A 21,022-nucleotide genomic window follows, 5' to 3' on the forward strand; every position below is an offset into this window, starting at 1 on the left:
TGAGGTATATGTTAATACTATATTATTGTGTCGCACTAGCATGTCCTGCTACATGGTTCACGGATGATCGGGAGGTGTGCTTATCTTAGGACGAATCCGGTTTCTCTCGCCTGAGCCCTCCTCTGTGTTCATGATGAGGGTACTTACCTATGAAAAACACTTCTGCAAAAAATTACATACATGAATGCTCATGTTTACACGTACTTGTAAATTTTCGTATTAGGGGGGTTGGGTGGGGGAAGGTTGTTTGGTGCCAAGAGAGAACAATAAACTTCAGTGCTCCAAAAGAGCAAGAAATTAAAAAGTAAGTTCTACAAGCAAATGTGCATGCCTTAATTTTTTACATTTGGAAAGAAAATAAAAATGTGCTCTCGGGTGCGCCTTTGAATTTCCGTTGGATCTATGTTATGTTCCTTGTATACAAGCGATGCCGGTAAATGTACCCATCAAATATAAAGCAAGCATGTTGTATAAATTATAAATGCGCAGAGATACGGAGCAGAGGTCAGCATGCCTTCAATGGACACCAGAATGCTCTCTTGATTTACCAATAGAAAACAACCAAGTAACATCGTCTTTTTCATAATTTGTACAGAAAAGAACCAACTAAATAATATCTGTGGAGAAGTCATAAGTTACAGTGGACACTCATCTTGACTACAACATCACAACCTGCAATATAGACACCGAATGCAAATCGAACTTCATCTTTTATTAATAAAGAAACTTCTTTTCACAGGTAAAGAGTACACTTTGCTTTTACAGGAATGCTAACATCAAATGCACTACAGCTCGAACCTTTACACATCATATACAATGGATGTGCCGTCGAGCCCTAACAGGAATCATGTATTGGTTACTGGGGTAAAAAAAACCAGTGCAACGCTAGTCAGGCTACCACTAACCAGCACAGACTGTTTCTGGCAAGCTACAACCGATGGCAAGATCAAAACTGGTGGCGCAAACCCGCCATTTTCAGAAGTTGATCAGCCATAAGCATATGAAAGAATTGGAAAGGGAAAAAAAACTAGCCTGAAGAAGAATTTGTACATGCTACAAATTAGGGCCTTTAAAAGGGGAAGAAATGTCTTGGGAATGTCCCATGAAATCGCTACGTCTTCTGGCTGTTCTGTGGGGAATCCTTTTGCCGTCCCGCCAAGTGTTGTCTATTTCGCTATCTTGACGCAGAAGCTTTACCAAATCTACCCTAACCTGGGATTTCTCCCGGGTGTTGCTGCTACACTTATTATCCTCCACAGTTTCTGGTTCGTCACCAGATGCTGGAGGAGTGTGAGGTCCTGCTTCGGCGCTTGATCTGAGGCATGGGGAAAACGAGTTATATGAAAGAACATGCAATTAAATGCACAGGGTAAGCACGAGCAATTAAAACAACACTACCAGCGCCTTGACATGCTAATGGGCTGTTTTTATGGATCATTTCCAGAATAATCATAAATAAAAAGAATATTTGTCATATTGGCAGTCTTAATTCCACTAATCAATGACTCCCAACATCCTTGGTTCATGCTATCCTAGCACATAAAGTTATCAATGCATTACTCCAAGCAAGCACATCATGCAGTGCAAACATCTAGACCAAGCTTGACAGCTCCAAGGACATGGTTAAAATGAGTACATACCTATCCTCCTCCCTGGCTGACCGGGGAAGTGATATAAACCCTTCGCCATTATTAGGACTGCAAGCAGGACAATAGAATGTTTTTGGTGGGGGGCCACACAAGTTGATGCAATCAAAATGATACCACTCGTCACACTGATCACATGCTATCATGGCCCTGTTATCATATGGCTTGCGGCAAATGCAATAAAGAATGCTCCGATCTCTGAGTAACTGCAATGGAACTTGCTGGTGAGGATAGAACCAACAAACAGCTCAATGAATAATGAGATCTAGAGTTGGCATATCTACCTTTAGTTCCTTCTCAACATGTACAGATAGATTTTCCCCTTGAACAATAAGCTCATATACAAGATCAAGTGGAAGCTCGCCACAATCAAACGCAGCCTGCAGCACAGCATGCATGGTCTTAAGGTATGCAGGGTTTCATTCCCATCTTACAGAGCAAATAACAAAAGAAACTGGCATCTCACCTTTCCTGCTTTGGCTAGCCACTGCTGACTGGTTTCCTTTATTTCACAAATCTGTGACTTGAAGAAATCTTCACCAGATATCTCTAAATTTGAACCCTAATAGAATCAGTGCATTAAAGAATACATCAGGCCGGGTGAATTTAAAATTAGATTGCCATTGAAGAAAAATTAAAGATATAGAACTACATGATGCACTGCAAAGAGGCTCATTTAAATGAAGAGCATAACTGGAAACATTACCATGGACACACCACTGAATAGAAATTGTAACTATTGCCACAATACAAATGATAGTTGAGAAATAAATTCAAGTTATTATTATTTCATACAGCTAAACATCATTCAGAACTTCCATATTTGCTTTCAGTGACAAAGTCATCAAAGGAATAAGGAGATTATGTTCCATTAACAGAATCAGAACGGTCTAAGCTAAATGGTTCATCACATGACATCAGGTAAGGGGTGAATCTTGAACTCCATAACACAACTGTAATAGACCCCTCTTTCAAAACTATCATGCTATCCACATCTCAGTTTCCCACATTGGTATCTCTACTAAGTTAGCATCATTGCCTAAGCACCGAATGCTCTATCCATCACCGAGCACCGAATTAAATGATCTAACAGGAAAAGGTATAGTTTAAATCATATTACCTCTTTATCAAGGCGTATCACGTGTTGGATCGATGCCTTTTTTCCACCGTACAAGATTTTATGAATTCGTTTCTTCCATATATATCTGTTCAATACCAACTCAATGTTACGGTTGATCTGCTGATCATATAAGCCAGCAGCTGATGTTGCCTACAAAAATGACCAAAAAGGTAAATAGCAATGGCATACTTAATTATATCTTCTAACAGATCCATCACTTCAGAGTCAAGAGCATCTAACGTTCATAAAAAAATGTTAAAAATAAGGGATAAGATTGCCAAGAATCACCTTTAGAGCAACCAGAAGAGGTTTGCACATCACACTAAGATCATTCCCATTGCAAGAATCCACGTCATGCAAAATTTGCACCAAAGAGGACTTAAAGTCACAACCCTTCTTGATAATTTCTTCCAACAAATGCAACTCCTCAATTCTATTAAAGGTCAGGTGAACCTTTGTAAGCCCAAATGAGGAATCTAAGTTTAAATTAAATAGTTATTTTTAAAATTACCCTGTGTAGAAACCCTTTGTAGAACTGAGGAGTTCACTAAGTGCACTAAGAGCAGGACGGTTCCCTTTAGAGATCTGTAACATTTGCATCGGTATCAGAATATAACATCAATCAGACTTAATCAGATTTATCAAACTGATAAGTACCTTCTCTTGTATTCCTTTCTCTAATGGATCCCCGCTTTCTAAACAGAAGCAAAATGGACAAATATATTCAGTGGTTGTTCGTTTAGAAGCAAGCAGTGGTTCGGCACAAAAGCTGTGGTACCTGCATAATAGATCATTCAGTCAACAGACTGAGAAAATGCAGAGAAAAATAAAACATGACAAACAGTATCGAGAAGGCATAGTTTGACCGAACTAGCTAGTTCCCTTCACTCAATGCTCGCAGAAAAAAATCATTTTTAATGCATTTACTTGAGCATAAAAATAGTGTGGCGACGTCGACAGGCTGAGCGCTCTCCCCAACAATTTCTCTTGGTTACCCCCCCCCCCCCCCCGGGGAAAACCCAGCCGCCACACCAACTCCCCCTCCCCTCGCCGCCGCGCGGGGCGTCGGGGGGACCTCCCATTTTTCCCTCACGCGAGATCAAGGCAGCGCGGGGGCAGGGTCACTCAGGCCTGGGGCGCGGCGCGGGCGGCAAGTCATGTACACTACTGATCTATGTGCATACAAACAAGCACAGCATTCTATAAGCATGATATGCAGAAGCATAATATTATTTGATTGACACCTCAGAGTTCGGACGGACATGAAAAACCAATCCAAGCACATGTAATTTACCAGTCTTGACATATTACACAGCTGGAGGCTACATCATCTCCCACGTCGCATGAACAGATGACACAGAACCCTTTCCTCTTACAATCCTCAGCATAAAACATAGAAGCATTGTCCAATGATCCTCTGATCTGAAAATAGGAAGTGAAAAGCTCAAAGCGTTCGCCAATAAATAAATAAAAGAACACAACAAACCATGCTCATTTCAAACAGAAACCAACCTTCAGAAGCATGGAGAGCACAGATCCATTATCAGTGACATCAGGAGAAAGAGTACAGCGGCACTGATTGAACCACCCATCAATCTTTTTAATATCGAGAACAACCCTATCCATTTCACAACAATCAAGTGCGACAGACCGACCACTGTCCTGTAAAGGTTCACATATCATGAATGTTAGCAGAAGATACTCAACACAACAGAATACAATCACTAAATATAAGAGCGGTGAAGCAAGTTAAAAGCTCGCTATGGTGCATATCTCGTGAATCTAAATTTTAGCAAGAATTACACAAATAAACATTAAGACAAGAAATAGCTATACTGCAAAAATATTTACAATGTTCTCATAAAAATGTTACAAAATTAACAGAAACAAAATGAATTAAGAAATATAGCACCTAGATATTGATAATACGAATGACTTACTCTGAGCCTTAGTAGTTCAGTCCAAGATTGGTGATCGCGCGATGTAAAGAAGGCATTACATTGCTCTGTCCATGACCTGAGAGGAAGGAAGAATTGTTGAATGATAAAATGATGAGCCTCAAATGCAACTTGATGGCTTGAACTATTACTTGAGTGCAGTAAAGTAAAGTAAAAGGACTGGGAGCGCAACGCAGCTTTCAAAAAAAGTGCACAAGGCAGAAAAAGGAGATAGTCTGGTACAGTGGTACTCTAGAATGTTCTGTTAAATCACTTCAAAGATATCTGCACTAGTATATTCCAGCTTCAATACGGAAGCGAGATCTGGTTATTCATATCTACCAAATTGCTTCCTAGTGCAGCTGCACTATCTGGAGCGATCAAGCGCACCGTCCATCCACCCTCTGATGCGTTTTTTGGCATGATGCGCCGAGTAGAGTATGTAGTCCATAACAAGCGGTGGTCATCAACATTAATCACAGGTTGTGGGCCCTAAGAAAATAAATGCGTTCACACAAGGTTGTGGGCAAATTTATGTGTCTTCGCAAAATTTCAGAAGTTATATCTTTCAAAATTACGATCTGTTTTCACCGTCAGGTTCTTTGCGACGACCTCTTAGAAACTATTATGTAGATCCCATTTGCATATGTTCTATGATTTTTTTTTTTCGAAAAAAGCAACTTTGGTATTAGATGAGGCAACTTTTAGTGCTACATTTGACAACTGCCTATTATGTACCTTACCGTAACTGCCAATTAGTCTGATGCTCTCCTAAGTTGGCTACTATAGTTTTTTTTTTTTTGAACAGGAAGACTGTAAAGGAGGCCCATACAATACAATTGGTGCAAAAAAGCCAAATTGCAAGTACCGTGCCTTGAACCTGGGTGGGTGGGAAGGCATCAGCCCCTTTCCACCACTAGGCTATGCCTTGTAGTCTGCTTGGCTACTATAGTTATCCTACGATGACGGCCAAATTGCTTATCACTGTCCCAAGTTACCTTCTGTGACAATCGAGCATCCTAACACTATCCTAAGTTGTCCTGCGAACTTTTCTGGTGTCGTATGCAAACTAGAAACCATGACAGGGAGAACCGTGGCTTAGCCCGGTGGTGAGCAAGTGCCGAAACCTGCCCACCCGCCCGAGTTCGAGTACCCCTACTCGCATTCTCGGTGTGTATTCACCTTTCACCTTAACGAAACATCATGGGCTGCCTAACCCATGATCTGAATTTTTTTTAGAAACCATGATAGGCAACTTTCATAGTACAACCATGGTTCCTAAGTTGTCTACATCACTACGAAGTTGCCTACGGGTGATGCTCAATTGCCTACAATACCATGGAAGTTGCCTATCATGGTTGCTAAGTTGCCTATGACGCCAGAATGTTTTTGTCGGGCAACTTGCAATAATGTTAGAATACTCGCCAATCATGGTAGACAATTTAGAGATGATGTTATGCACCTTGGCAAACATGGTACTATGGTAGTCAACTAAAGCGGGCATTGGGTTGATAGGCAGTTATGGTAGGAAACTTTAAAGGTGATATTAAACAACTTGATAGTCATGGTAGCCAACTTATAAGAGCTTGGGTAGATATGTAGTCATAGTATGCACCCTGCCTGGAAAGTTGCTTCCTGTAGCACCGAAGTTTCCCCAAGTAGTACCAAAATTGCTCATGAAAAAAAGTTTGTTGAAACATACACATAGGATCTGGTTTTGAAGAACTTGACACGAGAAACCCAACGGTAAAAACAGATCTTAATTCGGTTCAGAAGTTGTAGCTTCTTAAAAAACGGTAAAAACATTCCCTTTTACATGGTTGTCATGAGAAACACAACAGTAAAAACAGATCTTAATTTGGTTCAGAAGTTGTAGCTTTTTAAAAAACGTAAAAACATTCCCTTTTACATGGTTGTCACAATAAACACAACGGTAAGAACAGATCTTAATTCGGTTCAGAAGTTGTAGCTTTTTAAAAAACGGTAAAAACATTCCCTTTTACATGGTTGTCATGAGAAACACAACAGTAAAAACAGATCTTAATTTGGTTCAGAAGTTCTAGCTTTTTAAAAAACGGTAAAAACATTCCCTTTTACATGGTTGTCACGATAAACACAACGGTAAGAACAGATCTTAATTCGGTTCAGAAGTTGTAGCTTTTAAAAAAAACGGTAAAAACATTCCCTTTTACATGGTTGTCACGAGAAACCCAACGGTAAAAACAGATCTTAATTCGGTTCAGAAGTTTTAGCTTTAAAAAAAACGGTAAAAACATTCCCTTTTACATGGTTGTCACAATAAACACAACGGTAAGAACAGATCTTAATTCGGTTCAGAAGTTGTAGCTTTTTAAAAAACGGTAAAAACATTCCCTTTTACATGGTTGTCATGAGAAACACAACAGTAAAAACAGATCTTAATTTGGTTCAGAAGTTCTAGCTTTTTAAAAAACGGTAAAAACATTCCCTTTTACATGGTTGTCACGATAAACACAACGGTAAGAACAGATCTTAATTCGGTTCAGAAGTTGTAGCTTTTTAAAAAATGGTAAAAACATTCCCTTTTACATGGGGTTTCCTAATGTGTGTTACAGTAAGGAATCGCACGGATGGGACCAAGGGTGGGGGACCAGGTGATTCCATATCTGGTGCTTTCCTTTTTGGAGGGTCTGCTCGTCCACACTAATCCCATGAACAACAATGAGATTCTAACATGTGACTTACTTATGTTTGTTTATAGCATCCTCAAGCTTGGCAGTCATCATAGAATAAGGAACAGCAATTTCCTGTGACAACCAAAAAGATAATGCAGCTGAAACCCAAGAACAGCTGAAGAAGTGAATGGAAAATGTGAAAAGTACGTCAGTTCTGAAAACTTGCCTGATGTTCTGCCAAAACATTTTCGACATCTTCCAGTCTATATTTTACAGAGTTTTCAGAACCAGGAAGCAAAACAAGTGCTTTCCTTAGCCAAGATAATCCGCTCATCAACAATGTAGCTAAAGGGCAGCTTGACAATGATGCAGGAAGGTGGACAGCTTCTTCAATTGCTCGATCAATAGCCTGCAAGGTTAAATTTACATGGCTCTAGCAACTTCAGCTACACAATTAAGACATATGTAGTGCAACGGATAACTATCTTTAGACAGTAACAAACAAGTTTCACTCTTCAGCTAAATAATACTCCCTCCGTCCCAAAATAAGTGTCTTAACTTTGTACTAACTTTAGTACAAAGTTGTACTAAACTTGAGACACTTATTTTGGGACGGAGGTAGTATGATTCAGTTTGGATCAGCAAGGACATGCATATCAAAAGACAACTAACTAACTAACTGTGGTGCACTGGTATACTATCAGTGGCAGTCCTAAAATGAAGATGACCCACACAAATCACACAGGTCCCTCGTGAGTCATGATAAGTTGGATGTCACACAACGTGCATGGGCTATATCAAGGATTTTTTTTTTTTGGAAATGGTGGCTGTGCACCATGGTGACCTGGGTACTGCAGCAATAAGGGTGGACCAGTGGCCTTAAGATGGACCATGATGGCCTCTACTATTGCCAGCACAACCCTACCTCAGACATGCTCTCTCTCATATAATGCAAGTGAATTTCAATGATCTTAAGAATTTGAGCTTTGGCAAGTTTGAGGGGTACAGTGTTTGGATCTAGAAGACTGAGAAAGACAGAGGTGAATGAGGAAAAGTGCACGTGGTGAGACCTGCAGTGGAGATACAATCGTCCTGCTACAAGAAAACGGATGGTGGACCTTTTTTTTGGTGCTGGACCTATGTGACTGTTACTGTGTTACTGTTCCATAGTATTCCGAAAACAAATAGCACACAACAATACTTGATAGTACTATAAGCATAATTACTTCATTCATTAATGGAACCAAAAATGCAGGTGAAAAATATGAGCTCAGAAATTGGATTTAGGAGTGTCACTAAAACAATAAAAGCAAATATCTAAGAGAGTATACTAAACAGCCTTGCTTTCTATACATGAACCAATCAAAATGACAGATGCAGCGAGTAACAGTTATGACAGTGAACATGTTACCTCTAACAAGGGAATCCTGCAGCAGAAAGATAGTGCTGTCAACATCCATCCAAGTGTCACCAAAGAATCTTTCAATTCATTAAGAACCTTTAACTCAAAACCAAGAGATAATCCACTTTCTATTTCTGCACTAATTTTACTTTGCAGCTCCTCCAAATCTCTTTCAAGTGGGTCAACTGTAGAGCCAATCACATTCAAATGCACTAGGGTTCTTAAACTGCTTAGCAGACTTTGTGAATTCTGTTCCCACTCTTCAATATTACTGAGAACAGAATTAAGTGCAGAAGTGTCGAGAATGACTTTCATAGTTGCAGGCTGACAGACTAAATCCTGTGATATGAAGAACCATGGTTATCAAAAATATTATAAATAAGTATACTTTCTGAAAATAATTATCATGAAAGCCATATTAAATGAACCTTCAAGTCATCAACTTTAAGACAAACTCCAAATCCAAGTCTATCACATCTAGGTCTCAGATAGGCCTGACATTTGTCCATCCACAACCTAGCAGCAATAATCTCTGTTTTCATAACTTGTTCAGATGGAAGTATAGCTTTTATATCCTCTGACCACCTGAAATAGGATAGTCAGTATAAAAAAATAGTCTGTAGCATAAGAAGAATATAGATCTCTATGATGACTAGTACCGGATATGATCCTCAAACTCAGAGAGAGAAGCTGACTGCTCAAGCATACGTTGAGCCTTCTCTTCCCAAGCAGTGGCATTTTTTAGCACCTCCGACAGACCAACGAATGGTTGCTCCTCTTCAATAGTTAATCTGGCAGACAGGTAATAATAGTGAGGCAGAGCAAAAGAATTATCCTATACAGGATTAGAAACTGGTGAATTGGTTACACTTACATGGAGGCTTGTATCAGAATTTCTTTAATAAACTGCAGGGACATTTGTGTTGCAAGAGCCTGTTACATACTTGAATGTTAATGTAATCAATCCACTTAAGCATTAATGAAATAATATCCACCTTAAACAATGGTGTCAACACTTAAAACTGCCATACAACGGTGTATGGAGGCAAAGTTAACTGCAAATTTCAACTAGACTCTGACTTGGAATAAGGGATGAATATAAAGATGTTCATGCTTTCTGTGGCAGGAATATAAAGATGTTATCGGAGACTCTGACTAGGATCCAGAGACAGATTTATGACAAAGTTAACAGTTACCAGCAATCACAAACAATGTTAAAAATAAGAAGAAATTAAAGGGATTCAAGTTTCAACTCAGGTAAAAAAGATATACGTTGGGTTCAATTATAATTTCATCATGAAGTTTTAATCAACATCTATTTTTCAGTTGCTAGAGTGGAAAAAATGTAGTGCCCACTCATTTTATCGGCAAGAGCTACATGATCCAAATTTTTTTAGGAGTCAATTGGTTTAATAGCGCAATAAGTAGGTGTCTGCCAAAGTGAAACTAGGAAACACATTCACACATGAGTTCTTACTCTCAGATACACGGTTTAGAAAAATACCTCGGATGCTTGCTTCCTGCAGGAGGACCTCTTTAATTCTTTTTCAACAAATGGCAGTTCGTCCACTGAGTAGAACAATATCTCTTGTGAGTTAGATAATTAAGCATTTCACATACAACAATCGCCATGGATAGAAGTATTAAAAATGTACCTTTTACTCTCAGTGATTTGCCGTCCTTTAGAATGGCTGTCAACTCCTCAACAATGTTGTGGTAGTCATTCCTTTCAAAAAGTTTTGTGAGGATGCTATTAACATGACTTGCCCAGGAGCAAGCACCTGAATAACGTTGCTTAAGAAGGTTCAGCTCTGGAATGTTGAACTTGGTACCATCCAATGGAAGGAGGAAACTCTCCAGTTCCTGGAGTATTTACAACAAAAGAGTAACAAATATGCATTCCTTCAAATTTGAATAGTTGAGAAAAGGAATAGAGGAGTAGGATGATTGCTAACCTTTAGACCAGGTGAGTCTTGGAGATATGACTGACACTGCATTCTCAATGATTCAGCTTCTTTCCACAGTTTTGAAACAAGATCAACTTCTGGAACTAGAGCTCGAAGTTGTGTCATCTATCAAGGTTTAGACATTGTCAAATGCCTGACGATCCAGAATAATGCACAAACATATGAACAGCACATGAATCAGAATTAACTTTGAAGGAGAAGCTGACAGCCAAAAAATTTGGACACACCTCTAATTTCAGAGTATTCAGGCAATCTATGTCAATGACGCCCAGTTTATTCACTTCAAGTAAATCACGTGCTTTCTTCAACCAAGACTACAACACAAGTGAAATGCAAACATTCCAGAAGTTAAGAAACTCAATATGTTAAGAAACGAATGCATGGGAAAAGAAAATACCACTAGCATATCAAATTATCAAATTAACGCATTACACTAATAAAGCGCATACCTTTGCAGAAGAAATCTCACAAGACAACATTGATGTTTCAGTTAGCTCGACAGGGAATTCAGAAGCCCGAGAGCACAGCGCTTCCAAGTGGTCAACCTAAGAAAACATGACAATGAGAAAACATTGTCACCACAATCTATGAAACAGTAGGTGGAAGAATTCAAGGATGTAATGTGAATCTATTTTGTGTCCCACAAAAGTTGATTCATGATTACCGTTGAGCAGGATGATAATGCAATGTTTATTTCACTAATCAGCACTTTTCCTCTCTCTGCATAGTCCTGCAACAGGGGGAAATTATAACAGCTGAGTAAATCATAGGGACTTGTGATAAGAACTATACTACAGTACCTGATTTTACATACCTGCAGCTGTGCAAGACCAGGTTCACTAGATGCTTCACATCTCACAGCAATTAATTCTTTGATATCCACATACTTTACTTTCTCAGAACACTTGTCTTTACGAAGCAAACATTCATCGATTTTGGAAAGGCAATTTCTAACACTCAGACCCCATTTTTTAGCCTCGGTTAATTTTAGTGCCATGTTTCGAACCTAAGAAATCGATAGCATCACAGTAAATACAAGTCACTCAATTGTTGAAGAATTATACACAAACCATAGCATGTTCAGTAGAAAAAGACGTACAGAGTCCATGTCATGGTCACCCCACAGAAATTGTTCAGCAGCTTCCAAGGCAGTGGAATATGCAGTATCCAAGAATGGCATATGGAGAATATGATCAGATTTTGAAAGCCAGTCCTTAGCAAGTTGTGCATATGACACATGCTGATCTTTGCCCTGCAGACAGGTTGATAAGGACCCATCAGAAGTAAGAAAAGAAACGAAACAAACATAATCGAGGTGGTCTTCCATTGCACAAAATTATGGTACATGGTGCAGCATAATTTCTTATTCACTGTATCAGATGTCATGGAATCGTGAGAAGAGGAACCACTGAGAGATTGACAATAACATCGTAAAAAAGCAAGCAAATCACTCCATGCATACTCTTGTTTAATGGAATGCAAATATTCAACACAGAGAACTCAATTGACAGAATGGTGCATTGTAGTCCATATCAAACCTTTTTAGATGGCGTGGGGATGTCATTAAGCAACAAGGGGCTCTGCTTAACATTCTCCCCTGAGAGACTAGCCTTGACCTCGGAAGCTAAATCACCCAACTCTGCAAGGGTGTGGCGGTAAAGTAAGCGACGCTTCTCTGGACTGCATTCACAAAGGTGCTTCCAGTGCTGGGAAAGAAAGGAATTATTTTTAACAAACTTGTTAAATCTTTTTTTACGAAAGCGCTATTCAGTGCCACTGCATAAGATGAACATCCTCATCAAAAGATCTTTTGCTACCATAGAGCAGCTAAATTATGATGTTCATACCCATGTTTGGCAATAAATGGAACAAGACATAAAGATGACATGGAGTTAACAACTGACTAAGCAGAATAATGCCATAACAAAGACGAACCTCAAGGCAAACATGAGAAGTCCTACAGCTACAGGAAACCGCTGATAGATACAGGTACTGTTGGCATATGATGCACTTCTTATCCTGCATAGTGAAATTTCGAAATGGTTATAATAGCACATTATACAGAGAGAAAATTGCCATGACAGGGGATGAAGGTATATTGATAGAACTACCTCTTCATTTCCAATAAAATTTGGGTTACTCCTTGGCTGCATTGGACTGGATTTGATAATCCCATTAATCCATAGCTCCTCTCGACATTTTTTCTCTTTAACAAATACCCTCTCAACTTCTTCTTTTAAGTAGGAAAGTGATTTATTGTCCACACCATTCTGCAAATAAAAGGATTAGCGAATGTAAATATTTGCCAGCATGGTGCACAGATTATAGTTTTACTACAATATACCATCTGTTTCTACAGGTTACGTTTTAGGGCAAGCATAAACAAGAAAATAAAATTGCATTAAAATAAATGTATGTGAGATTGTTAATATTTGTCACTTACGACAACAAAATACTGAACTCTCAAAGCTAACTAGTAGACAAACAAAAAAACTGATGATGAAATTCAATAAGCAAACCAGTATAACAGCAGATAAATTTACAAAAAAGGAGGTTTGCTGACCACAACTTAAAGAGCTAAGCTAGCATAACAATGACTCAAAATTAATACAGAAGGTAAGCAGCAAATAACCAATAGTTATTCTCTAACCTTTGCGACCACATACAAAAGCTCTTCATGGGACAAAACAGGTGCCTTTCGGTACATACGGTACAGTTCAGCTCCAATTCCACCATGAGGCAACCAGTCAGCAGGAGCAAAATTAACAGCCTCGGCACAATTTAATCCTGAATTGAATGGTGCGTCTCAAATTTTGAAATAACATCATAGCTGAAAGAAAAATGACTATGGAGTATGGCATGTATTACCTAAATTGAAACCACCATGGTAAGACCTTGGAAAAGTAATCACGAAGTTGCCAGGCTCCTAGAGAAAGATAGCAACAAACAAGTTTTATCTACTAGATGTTGTAAAGAACATCAGTACATATGGTAGAATCCTTGTCTGTTTGCAGAAGAAGTCTGTACTAACCTGCATGACACTGTAAACAGGAACACCATTTGCTTGTAAAACTGACGGATTCAGCATTGTGACGAGGTGAAATAGTAGGTCAGGTTGTGCATCAAATAGATCAGGTAAAGCCTTGCGCATAACCTGTAGGAGTTTAAATTGTTAAATGCTTAAGTTACACATAAAAGGCTCATATGTTACCAAACCAGAATAGCACTGCTAAACAGAAATTGTTGCTAAGGAGCATTTTGCTTTGTTTTCTAGACACATAAAAGGCTCAAATGTTTTCTAGACAGTTGCTACAGATAAGAGAATAACAAATACAAAAAGACCTATTGTAATTCCGCTGTAGCTCAAAAAGTACAACAACAGTTGCTACAGGTAGTAGTAATAAGAGAATAACTTTACTTTCCAGTTCCCAGTACAGAAGAGAAAATGTTTATCGAGGTTTAAAGAAAAGAAGCCAATGTGTTAATACAAGTGCAATCAGTATTTGCACACTACTCAATATCACATTTGTACGAACTGGAGATACTAATATCATATTATTTTGTTTAGAAAAACATAACATACCCGCTCAAAAGCATTTGCCTCCGCTCCAGGTACCCCATACCAACATTTTGGCTCGCCCCTGAAACACGTCAGATAACCACAATTTACTTCGGGATGAACAACTCTAAGCCGAAAACTTAACAAAAAAAATGAATGCAGAACGTAACAAAATTGCTAGCATCCCTCACATAACAACAAAAGAAAATTCTCGACCCACTAATCAACAATCAATAAAACAAAAGTAAGAAAAACAATGTGGGATAGCAAAGATAAAAAGATAACATGTACAACATGCTATTCAGGCAGGATTTGCTTACCAATGTAAATAATTAATTGAATAAAAGCAATGGTCCTCAACATGCCAACAAAATGATGAAAACAGCATCCCCATGTAGAGCCACGGGACCATTACACCAGGAATTTTATCCTTGACGGTCCGAAGAACTGAACCTGGCAGGTTGGGAAAATTGTTGAGATTCCAAGGGCTGGAGCAGTACTTGTGCCACACCTCTGGATCCACTGATGCTGGCACCGGATCGCCAAGGCGAGGAAACCCACTTCCGTAATCCGAAGTGTCAATGTCACTCCCATACATAACCTCCAGCTCCCCTGCCTTGCCCTCCACAATCTCCCAAAACAGCTTCTCGACCTGAACACGGCTAGGAGGCCTTGGCCCAAACCACTTCCTTCTCACCTTGTCATCAAATCGCTTGAAAGCATCAAGCTGACAGGTGTTCCTCCTTTCGACGAATCCGAAACAATCACTGTCAGGGTTCTTGCAGTCCGAGCAGTACCAGTTCCCCGGAGGCACACTCTCGAGCGGAGGTGATAAACAGTACATATGCCACCCTTTATCACAGCGGTCGCACAGCAGCATGGAGTCTCCATGCAACCCACTGTCACACCGCTCGCAGACCTGATCGTCTTGGCTGACCTCTGCATCAAGCTTTATCTTCTTCGGCTTGCGAGCCCCGGCAGACCCTGCATTCTTCCCGGGAGTGCCGCTGCTGTTACCATGGCGCTCATTAGAAGCCAGTCCGGCGGCCGTTTGATTTCTCCTCTTCCGGCCGCTGCTGCTGACGCCGGAAGCCTCCTCCTCATCCATCTCTCCTCCAGAACCAGAAACCGACGGCTGGTTGTCAAGCTCGAGCTTTGCATCTGCCTGCTTCGCGGATCTGCCGTTGGTGAACTTCTCGTAGTCGTAGAGATGCTCGTAGTAGAGCTGCGCGAGGACGTGCTTGGCGCACTCGGGCACGTGCCGGGGCGGCGCCTTGTCGTCGACGAGGCGGACGACGTCGTCCCAGCGGCGGCCCTCGCAGGCGCCGTCGTAGCCGCCGAAGCGCTTAACGGCGTGGAAGAGGCGGCAGAGGTCGAGCGGGCGGCCGTCGGAGAGGGCGGGCGGCCTGGGGGGCGCGGTCCTCTTGCGGCCCCGGCGCGGCGGCCCGGCGTCGGCCCGGGCGCGGAGGAACCGGGTGTAGTCGAGGAGGAAGGTGTCCCGGTCGGCCGGGGCCGGGCGCGCGAGGAGGCGGTGGATGGGCTGCCGCTTGGCGGGGAAGTTGAGGGCGGAGGCGTCGAGCGCCCTGGGCGGCGACCAGGACGGCGGCGGCACGATGCGGCAGACCCCGTAGGACTCGGCGGCGGGGCGGATGCGCGCGATGTACGCTAGCGGGTCCGCGAACTCCTCCTCCGTCGGGCGGAAGACGGGGGCCTCGGGCACGGAGGCGTATGCCTCCGGGGCGGAGGCGCAGCCGGCGGCGGAGGTGGTGGTGGCCGGGAGGGGGCGGCCCTTCCCCATCGGCGGCGAGGTGGACGGAGCTAGGGTTTCGGCGAGATGGGACGGGGCGGGGGTGGGGAATTGCGGTGCGGGGTGGGGTGTGTGTTTTTTTATTTTTTTTCCTCAAGAAGTTGGGATGCGATGCTGGGCCTGATGAAAGAAGGCCCCTTCCGTCCTCTGAAACTTTGGAACCATTCTTCCCTTAAAAAAGAACATCGAAAAACCTCTCAAGAAAAAAGAATATCGAAACTGTTTAAGTTTTTTCTTGGGCGTCGGATGATTTTACGAATGGTCTTCGTTGGCATTGCATCAAACGAAGCGGGCTCTGCAAATGTATAAGGCGTGCGTTCGGTCATCTGGCCTCCCCCATCGTGACGCCCTGTGAGGAAAGACCACTCCGACATTGTCGAGCCCGTAGGAGTTGAGCGTCAGAGGGGTAGAGATGTTTGCGGTACGTGACGGGGTGAATACTTTGAGAGCAGAGGAGTAGGAAGAGGGCAGATGTAGGTGAGGCTCCTCCTAGATGTTATCCATGTCGATAATTAGAGGTTTCAACCAAGGCACCAAAAGCAAAACAATGTTAAAATATCATGGGTCGGGTTCAAAAGTTTCGGATCAAGTTGGTCTTCAAATATTTTCCCTTTTTTAAAACAAAAAAGTGGAGTTGATTGTTGTACATCACTGAGGTCCTCTCCTCCCTCGTACGTCCTGCCTCTCATGCAATCCCTGCAACGGTAAAAGTGGACTTGATTGTCTTTTTTCTTTTCGAACGGTAAAAGTGGAGTTGATTGTCTTTTTTCTTTTCGAAATGGTCCACGCATAAGTTGGGATACGGCGAGAGGGCCACTTCTGTTTTGTGAACTTCGGCTCAGGTCCAAATTTGTGGTCCTAAAAATTTGAAATAATTCATTCTAAAAAACCTCAAAAACATTGAAACCATTCTTTCCTTAAAAAGGAATATCGAAACTGTTTATGTTTTTGGTCCTGGCCATCGGATGATTTTTCAAATGGTTTTCATTGGCGTTGCATCAGATGAAGTGGATTTTGCACATGAATAAGGCACGGCTATGTGGCCTCCCCCATCGTGACTCCGTATGAGGTCCGGCCGGCATTGTCGACCCGTAGGAGCTGACCGTCAAAGGGTTCGAGATGTTTGGGGTACGTGATGGGGTAAATACTTGGAGAGCGGAAGGAGTTGGAAAAGGCCGGATGTAGGTGAGGCTCCTCCTAGGTGTTATACATGTCGATATTTAGAGGTTTCAACCAAGGCACTGAAAGCAAAACAATGTTAAAATATCATGGTTCGGTGTTGAACCAATTAAAAGTTTTGAGATCAAATTGGTCTTCAAATATTTTTCTTTCTTTTTTACAGCAAAAAGTGGATTTGATTGTTGTACATCACTTAGGTCCTCCCCTCACTCGTACATCATGCCTCTCATGTAATCCCCGCCACGGTAAGAGAACTGGCTCCCTCTCGTGCAACCCCCACCATGGTAAAAGAATAGCGGCACAAAAAACGTGGCCAACGAGGTCCTGCTCATCATTCATTGTGTAGCCTGATGAACTTCTTGGAATTCTGCCATTAGCGGATCGAAAAAGCGCAGCTGCACGAGGATATGGCCCCCGCCATTGAGGTCTCGTTGGTGAGCATGAACAAGAGCCAGCGTGAGACGAACAACCCAAGCCGAGGTAGTAGATGTCATGCTAGAGGGGTGAGGCCGAGAATAGTGCCCATAAGGCGTCCAGTCTAGACTAAACAGATGCCTTAGTGGCACCGTCAGGGCTAGCGACGCCCACGCGATGCGGAGTGCCTTCACGTCGTCCTACGGGATTCTAAGTACTTGCGGGGACTTAGAATGAGAAAGATACAAGAGACAAATTTGTGGCGAAAACACATATGAATAACGTTCAGTTATGTAAAGCCAATACCAATGATCATATGCACAAGTACATTGGGCTGCAAAGCTATGCCTCGGCCCATAGCCCGAGGGGATTCCTCATACATCGCAATTAGATCAAAGATGAAAACATTATAGGTGGAGGATTAATAAAGGTCTTACAATGTCATCATATGCGATGTGTCCATTACAAGTATGACAAACTATGAGGAGAATAGTTATGACGATGGCGATGGCTAGGTTTTTGTCCTTTAAATGGCCTCCTAGTGGCTCTTAGCCGCTGTGGGAATTTCTGACTTCTACTGACCTCTCTATTGTGAATGAAACCTTGGTCCTTCTATAAAGTGTACTTGTGCTAATATCACTGCTACTTGTGCGCTGCGTTGGGATTTCCTCGAAGAGGAGGGATGATGCAGTACATTAGAGATAAGTATTTCCCTCGGTTATGAAACTAAAGTTATCAATCCAGTAGGAGAACTAAGCAACACTATGTAAATTTAGATATATTAGAACTGAGCGCTTTTCCAGCCCTCTCAGGTCATTAGCATTTTTAGCCGTTGGATGGTCACTTTTAGGCTTCCTTGCCGTCCGATCTACTCTTAATTGGATCCAAATCGCGCGTACAGGCTTCATGACAAGCGCTAACCTTCTCGGGCCGCTGCTCCGGTGGTTTTTTTGGCATCCGACATTAATTTGGGCCTACTGGGCCTGTACAAGGATCCTGCCCAGCGCAAAAGTGGTGAACCCTAAAACTGGACACCCGTGACCCTGGTCTCTTTCTCTCCCAGCCTGCTTTCGTTGGTCGCAGCCTCCGACTTGGGTGCCAACCGATGCGGGGGCTTGGACTGCCATGGCAACTGCGATGGGTTTCCACCAACGCGACGGATATCGCCTACTCGGTACGTTCGGTTGCACGGACGCGACGGACAGCGGCTCATCGATCCATTCGGTTCCACAACACGACGGGATGGTGTGCAACGATGAACAGCCATGAAGTTCAATTGCCAAGGATGATTGATTGTTAGTTTTATCGGCCATTAATGCCAGTCTTGGCTCAGGGCAGGTCAGTCTCCATTGGCGATTCATATTTTTCATTCAATTCATGCAACCCATATAATCTCAACCTTGCCGCTACTCCTTTCCCACTATGCTCACTCGAAAACCATTGTCTAGGACATAAGCGATGGGTAATGCTTAGGTCTCCAGTTGTTGCAATTCTCCCTCATACTATTATTTGTATCAAAGAAACGCAGGTCGGCCTGCTTCAACTGGGTTAAAGGTGATGCGCTGGTTCCAATTCTCAATTGTTGTCTACATATACAGATGTGTTCTCTGTGTAATTCAAAACTTCAAATGATTGCAGGTTCTCTACAAGGACGAATTCAAGCTAAGTACCGATTGGTTTCTTTCCTTTTTCCAGTGGAATCTGCCGGTATCCAATGGCTAACAGGCAGGTCAGATCGGTATAGTTGAAGGAAGTATGCCCTAGAGGCAATAATAAAGTTATTATTTATTTCCTTATTTCATGATAAATGTTTATTATTCATGCTAGAATTGTATTAACTGGAAACATAATACATGTGTGAATACATAGACAAACAGAGTGTCACTAGTATGCCTCTACTTGACTAGCTCGTTAATCAAAGATGGTTATGTTTCCTAACCATAGACAAAGGGTTGTTATTTGATTAACGGGATCACATCATTAAGAGAATGATGTGATTGACTTGACCCATTCCGTTAGCTTAGCACTCGATCGTTTAGTATGTTGCTATTGCTTTCTTCATGACTTATACATGTTCCTATGACTATGAGATTATGCAACTCCCGTTTACCGGAGGAACACTTTGTGTGCTACCAAACGTCACAACGTAACTGGGTGATTATAAAGGAGCTCTACAGGTGTCTCCAAAGGTACATGTTGGGTTGGCGTATTTCGAGATTAGGATTTGTCACTCCGATTGTCGGAGAGGTATCTCTGGGCCCTCTCGGTGATGCACATCACATAAGCCTTGCAAGCATTACAACTAATGAGTTAGTTGCAAGATGATGTATTACGAAACGAGTAAAGAGACTTGCCGGTAACGAGATTGAACTAGGTATTGAGATACCGACGATCGAATCTCGGGCAAGTAACATACCGATGACAAAGGGAACAACGTATGTTGTTATGCGGTCTGACCGATAAAGATCTTCGTAGAATATGTAGGAGCCAATATGAGCATCCAGGTTCCGCTATTGGTTATTGACCGGAGACGTGTCTCGGTCATGTCTACATTGTTCTCGAACCCGTAGGGTCCGCACGCTTAAGGTTTCGATGACAGTTATATTATGAGTTTATGCATTTTGATGTAACGAAGTTTGTTCGGAGTCCCGGATGTGATCACGAACATGACGAGGAGTCTCGAAATGGTCGAGACATAAAGATTGATATATTGGAAGCCTATATTTGGATATCGGAAGTGTTCCGGGTGAAATCGGGATTTTACCGGAGTACCGGGAGGTTACCGGAACCCCCCGGGAGGTATATGGGCCTTAGTGGGCTTTAGTGGAAGAGTGGAGAGGTGGCCAGGGCTGGGCCGCGCGCCCCTCCCCCCTAGTCCGAATAGGACAAGGAGAGGGGGCGGCGCCCCCCCTTCCTTCTTTCTCTCCTCTTTCCCCCTCCCGAATCCTATTCCAACTAGGAAAGGGGGGGAATCCTACTCCCGGTGGGAGTAGGACTCCTCCTGGCGCGCCCTCCTCCTGGCCGGCCGCACCCCCCCTTGATCCTTTATATACGGGGGCAGGGGGCACCCCTAGACACACAAGTTGATCCACGCGATCATATTCTTAGCCGTGTGCGGTGCCCCCTTTCACCATAAACCTCGATAATATTGTAGCAGTGCTTAGGCGAAGCCCTACGACGGTAGTACATCAAGATCGTCACCACGCCGTCGTGCTGACGGAACTCTTCCCCGACACTTTGCTGGATCGGAGTCCGGGGATCGTCATCGAGCTGAACGTGTGCTAGAACTCGGAGGTGTCGTAGTTTCGGTGCTTGATCGGTCGGGCCGTGAAGACGT

The 21,022-nt window shown here is 42.4% G+C and overlaps 1 protein-coding gene across 2 annotated transcripts; it reads right to left on the minus strand.

Moving 5' to 3' along the window:
• Positions 1–691: 691 nt before the first annotated feature.
• Positions 692–16,161, minus strand: LOC125519403 (lysine-specific demethylase 5B). 2 transcript variants are annotated; one of them, XM_048684222.1, is made up of 33 exons: positions 14,606–16,160; positions 14,310–14,367; positions 13,758–13,880; positions 13,595–13,652; positions 13,377–13,513; positions 12,838–12,996; positions 12,662–12,745; positions 12,265–12,432; positions 11,826–11,978; positions 11,541–11,732; positions 11,391–11,456; positions 11,176–11,271; positions 10,954–11,040; positions 10,715–10,831; positions 10,415–10,622; positions 10,264–10,328; positions 9,634–9,692; positions 9,419–9,550; positions 9,188–9,344; positions 8,769–9,098; positions 7,584–7,766; positions 7,428–7,489; positions 4,707–4,782; positions 4,279–4,428; positions 4,061–4,188; positions 3,424–3,544; positions 3,278–3,351; positions 3,055–3,199; positions 2,767–2,916; positions 2,113–2,208; positions 1,931–2,026; positions 1,641–1,852; positions 692–1,315 (listed from the first exon to the last, which is right to left on the minus strand). In XM_048684222.1, the coding sequence occupies exons 1-33, from the start codon at positions 16,081–16,083 to the stop codon at positions 1,054–1,056; spliced, it is 5,682 nt and encodes a 1,893-aa protein (XP_048540179.1). In that variant the 5' UTR covers positions 16,084–16,160; the 3' UTR covers positions 692–1,053. The 2 variants fall into 2 exon arrangements, 1 of the variants encoding a protein (XP_048540179.1); XR_007288226.1 differs by lacking the exons at positions 692–1,315; positions 1,641–1,852; positions 1,931–2,026 and having other exon boundaries at positions 2,154–2,208; positions 2,767–2,851; positions 14,606–16,161.
• Between the last annotated feature and the right edge of the window lie 4,861 nt (positions 16,162–21,022).

Source organism: Triticum urartu, chromosome 7, assembly GCF_003073215.2.
Source record: "Triticum urartu cultivar G1812 chromosome 7, Tu2.1, whole genome shotgun sequence".
Classification (NCBI taxonomy): Eukaryota; Viridiplantae; Streptophyta; class Magnoliopsida; order Poales; family Poaceae; genus Triticum; species Triticum urartu.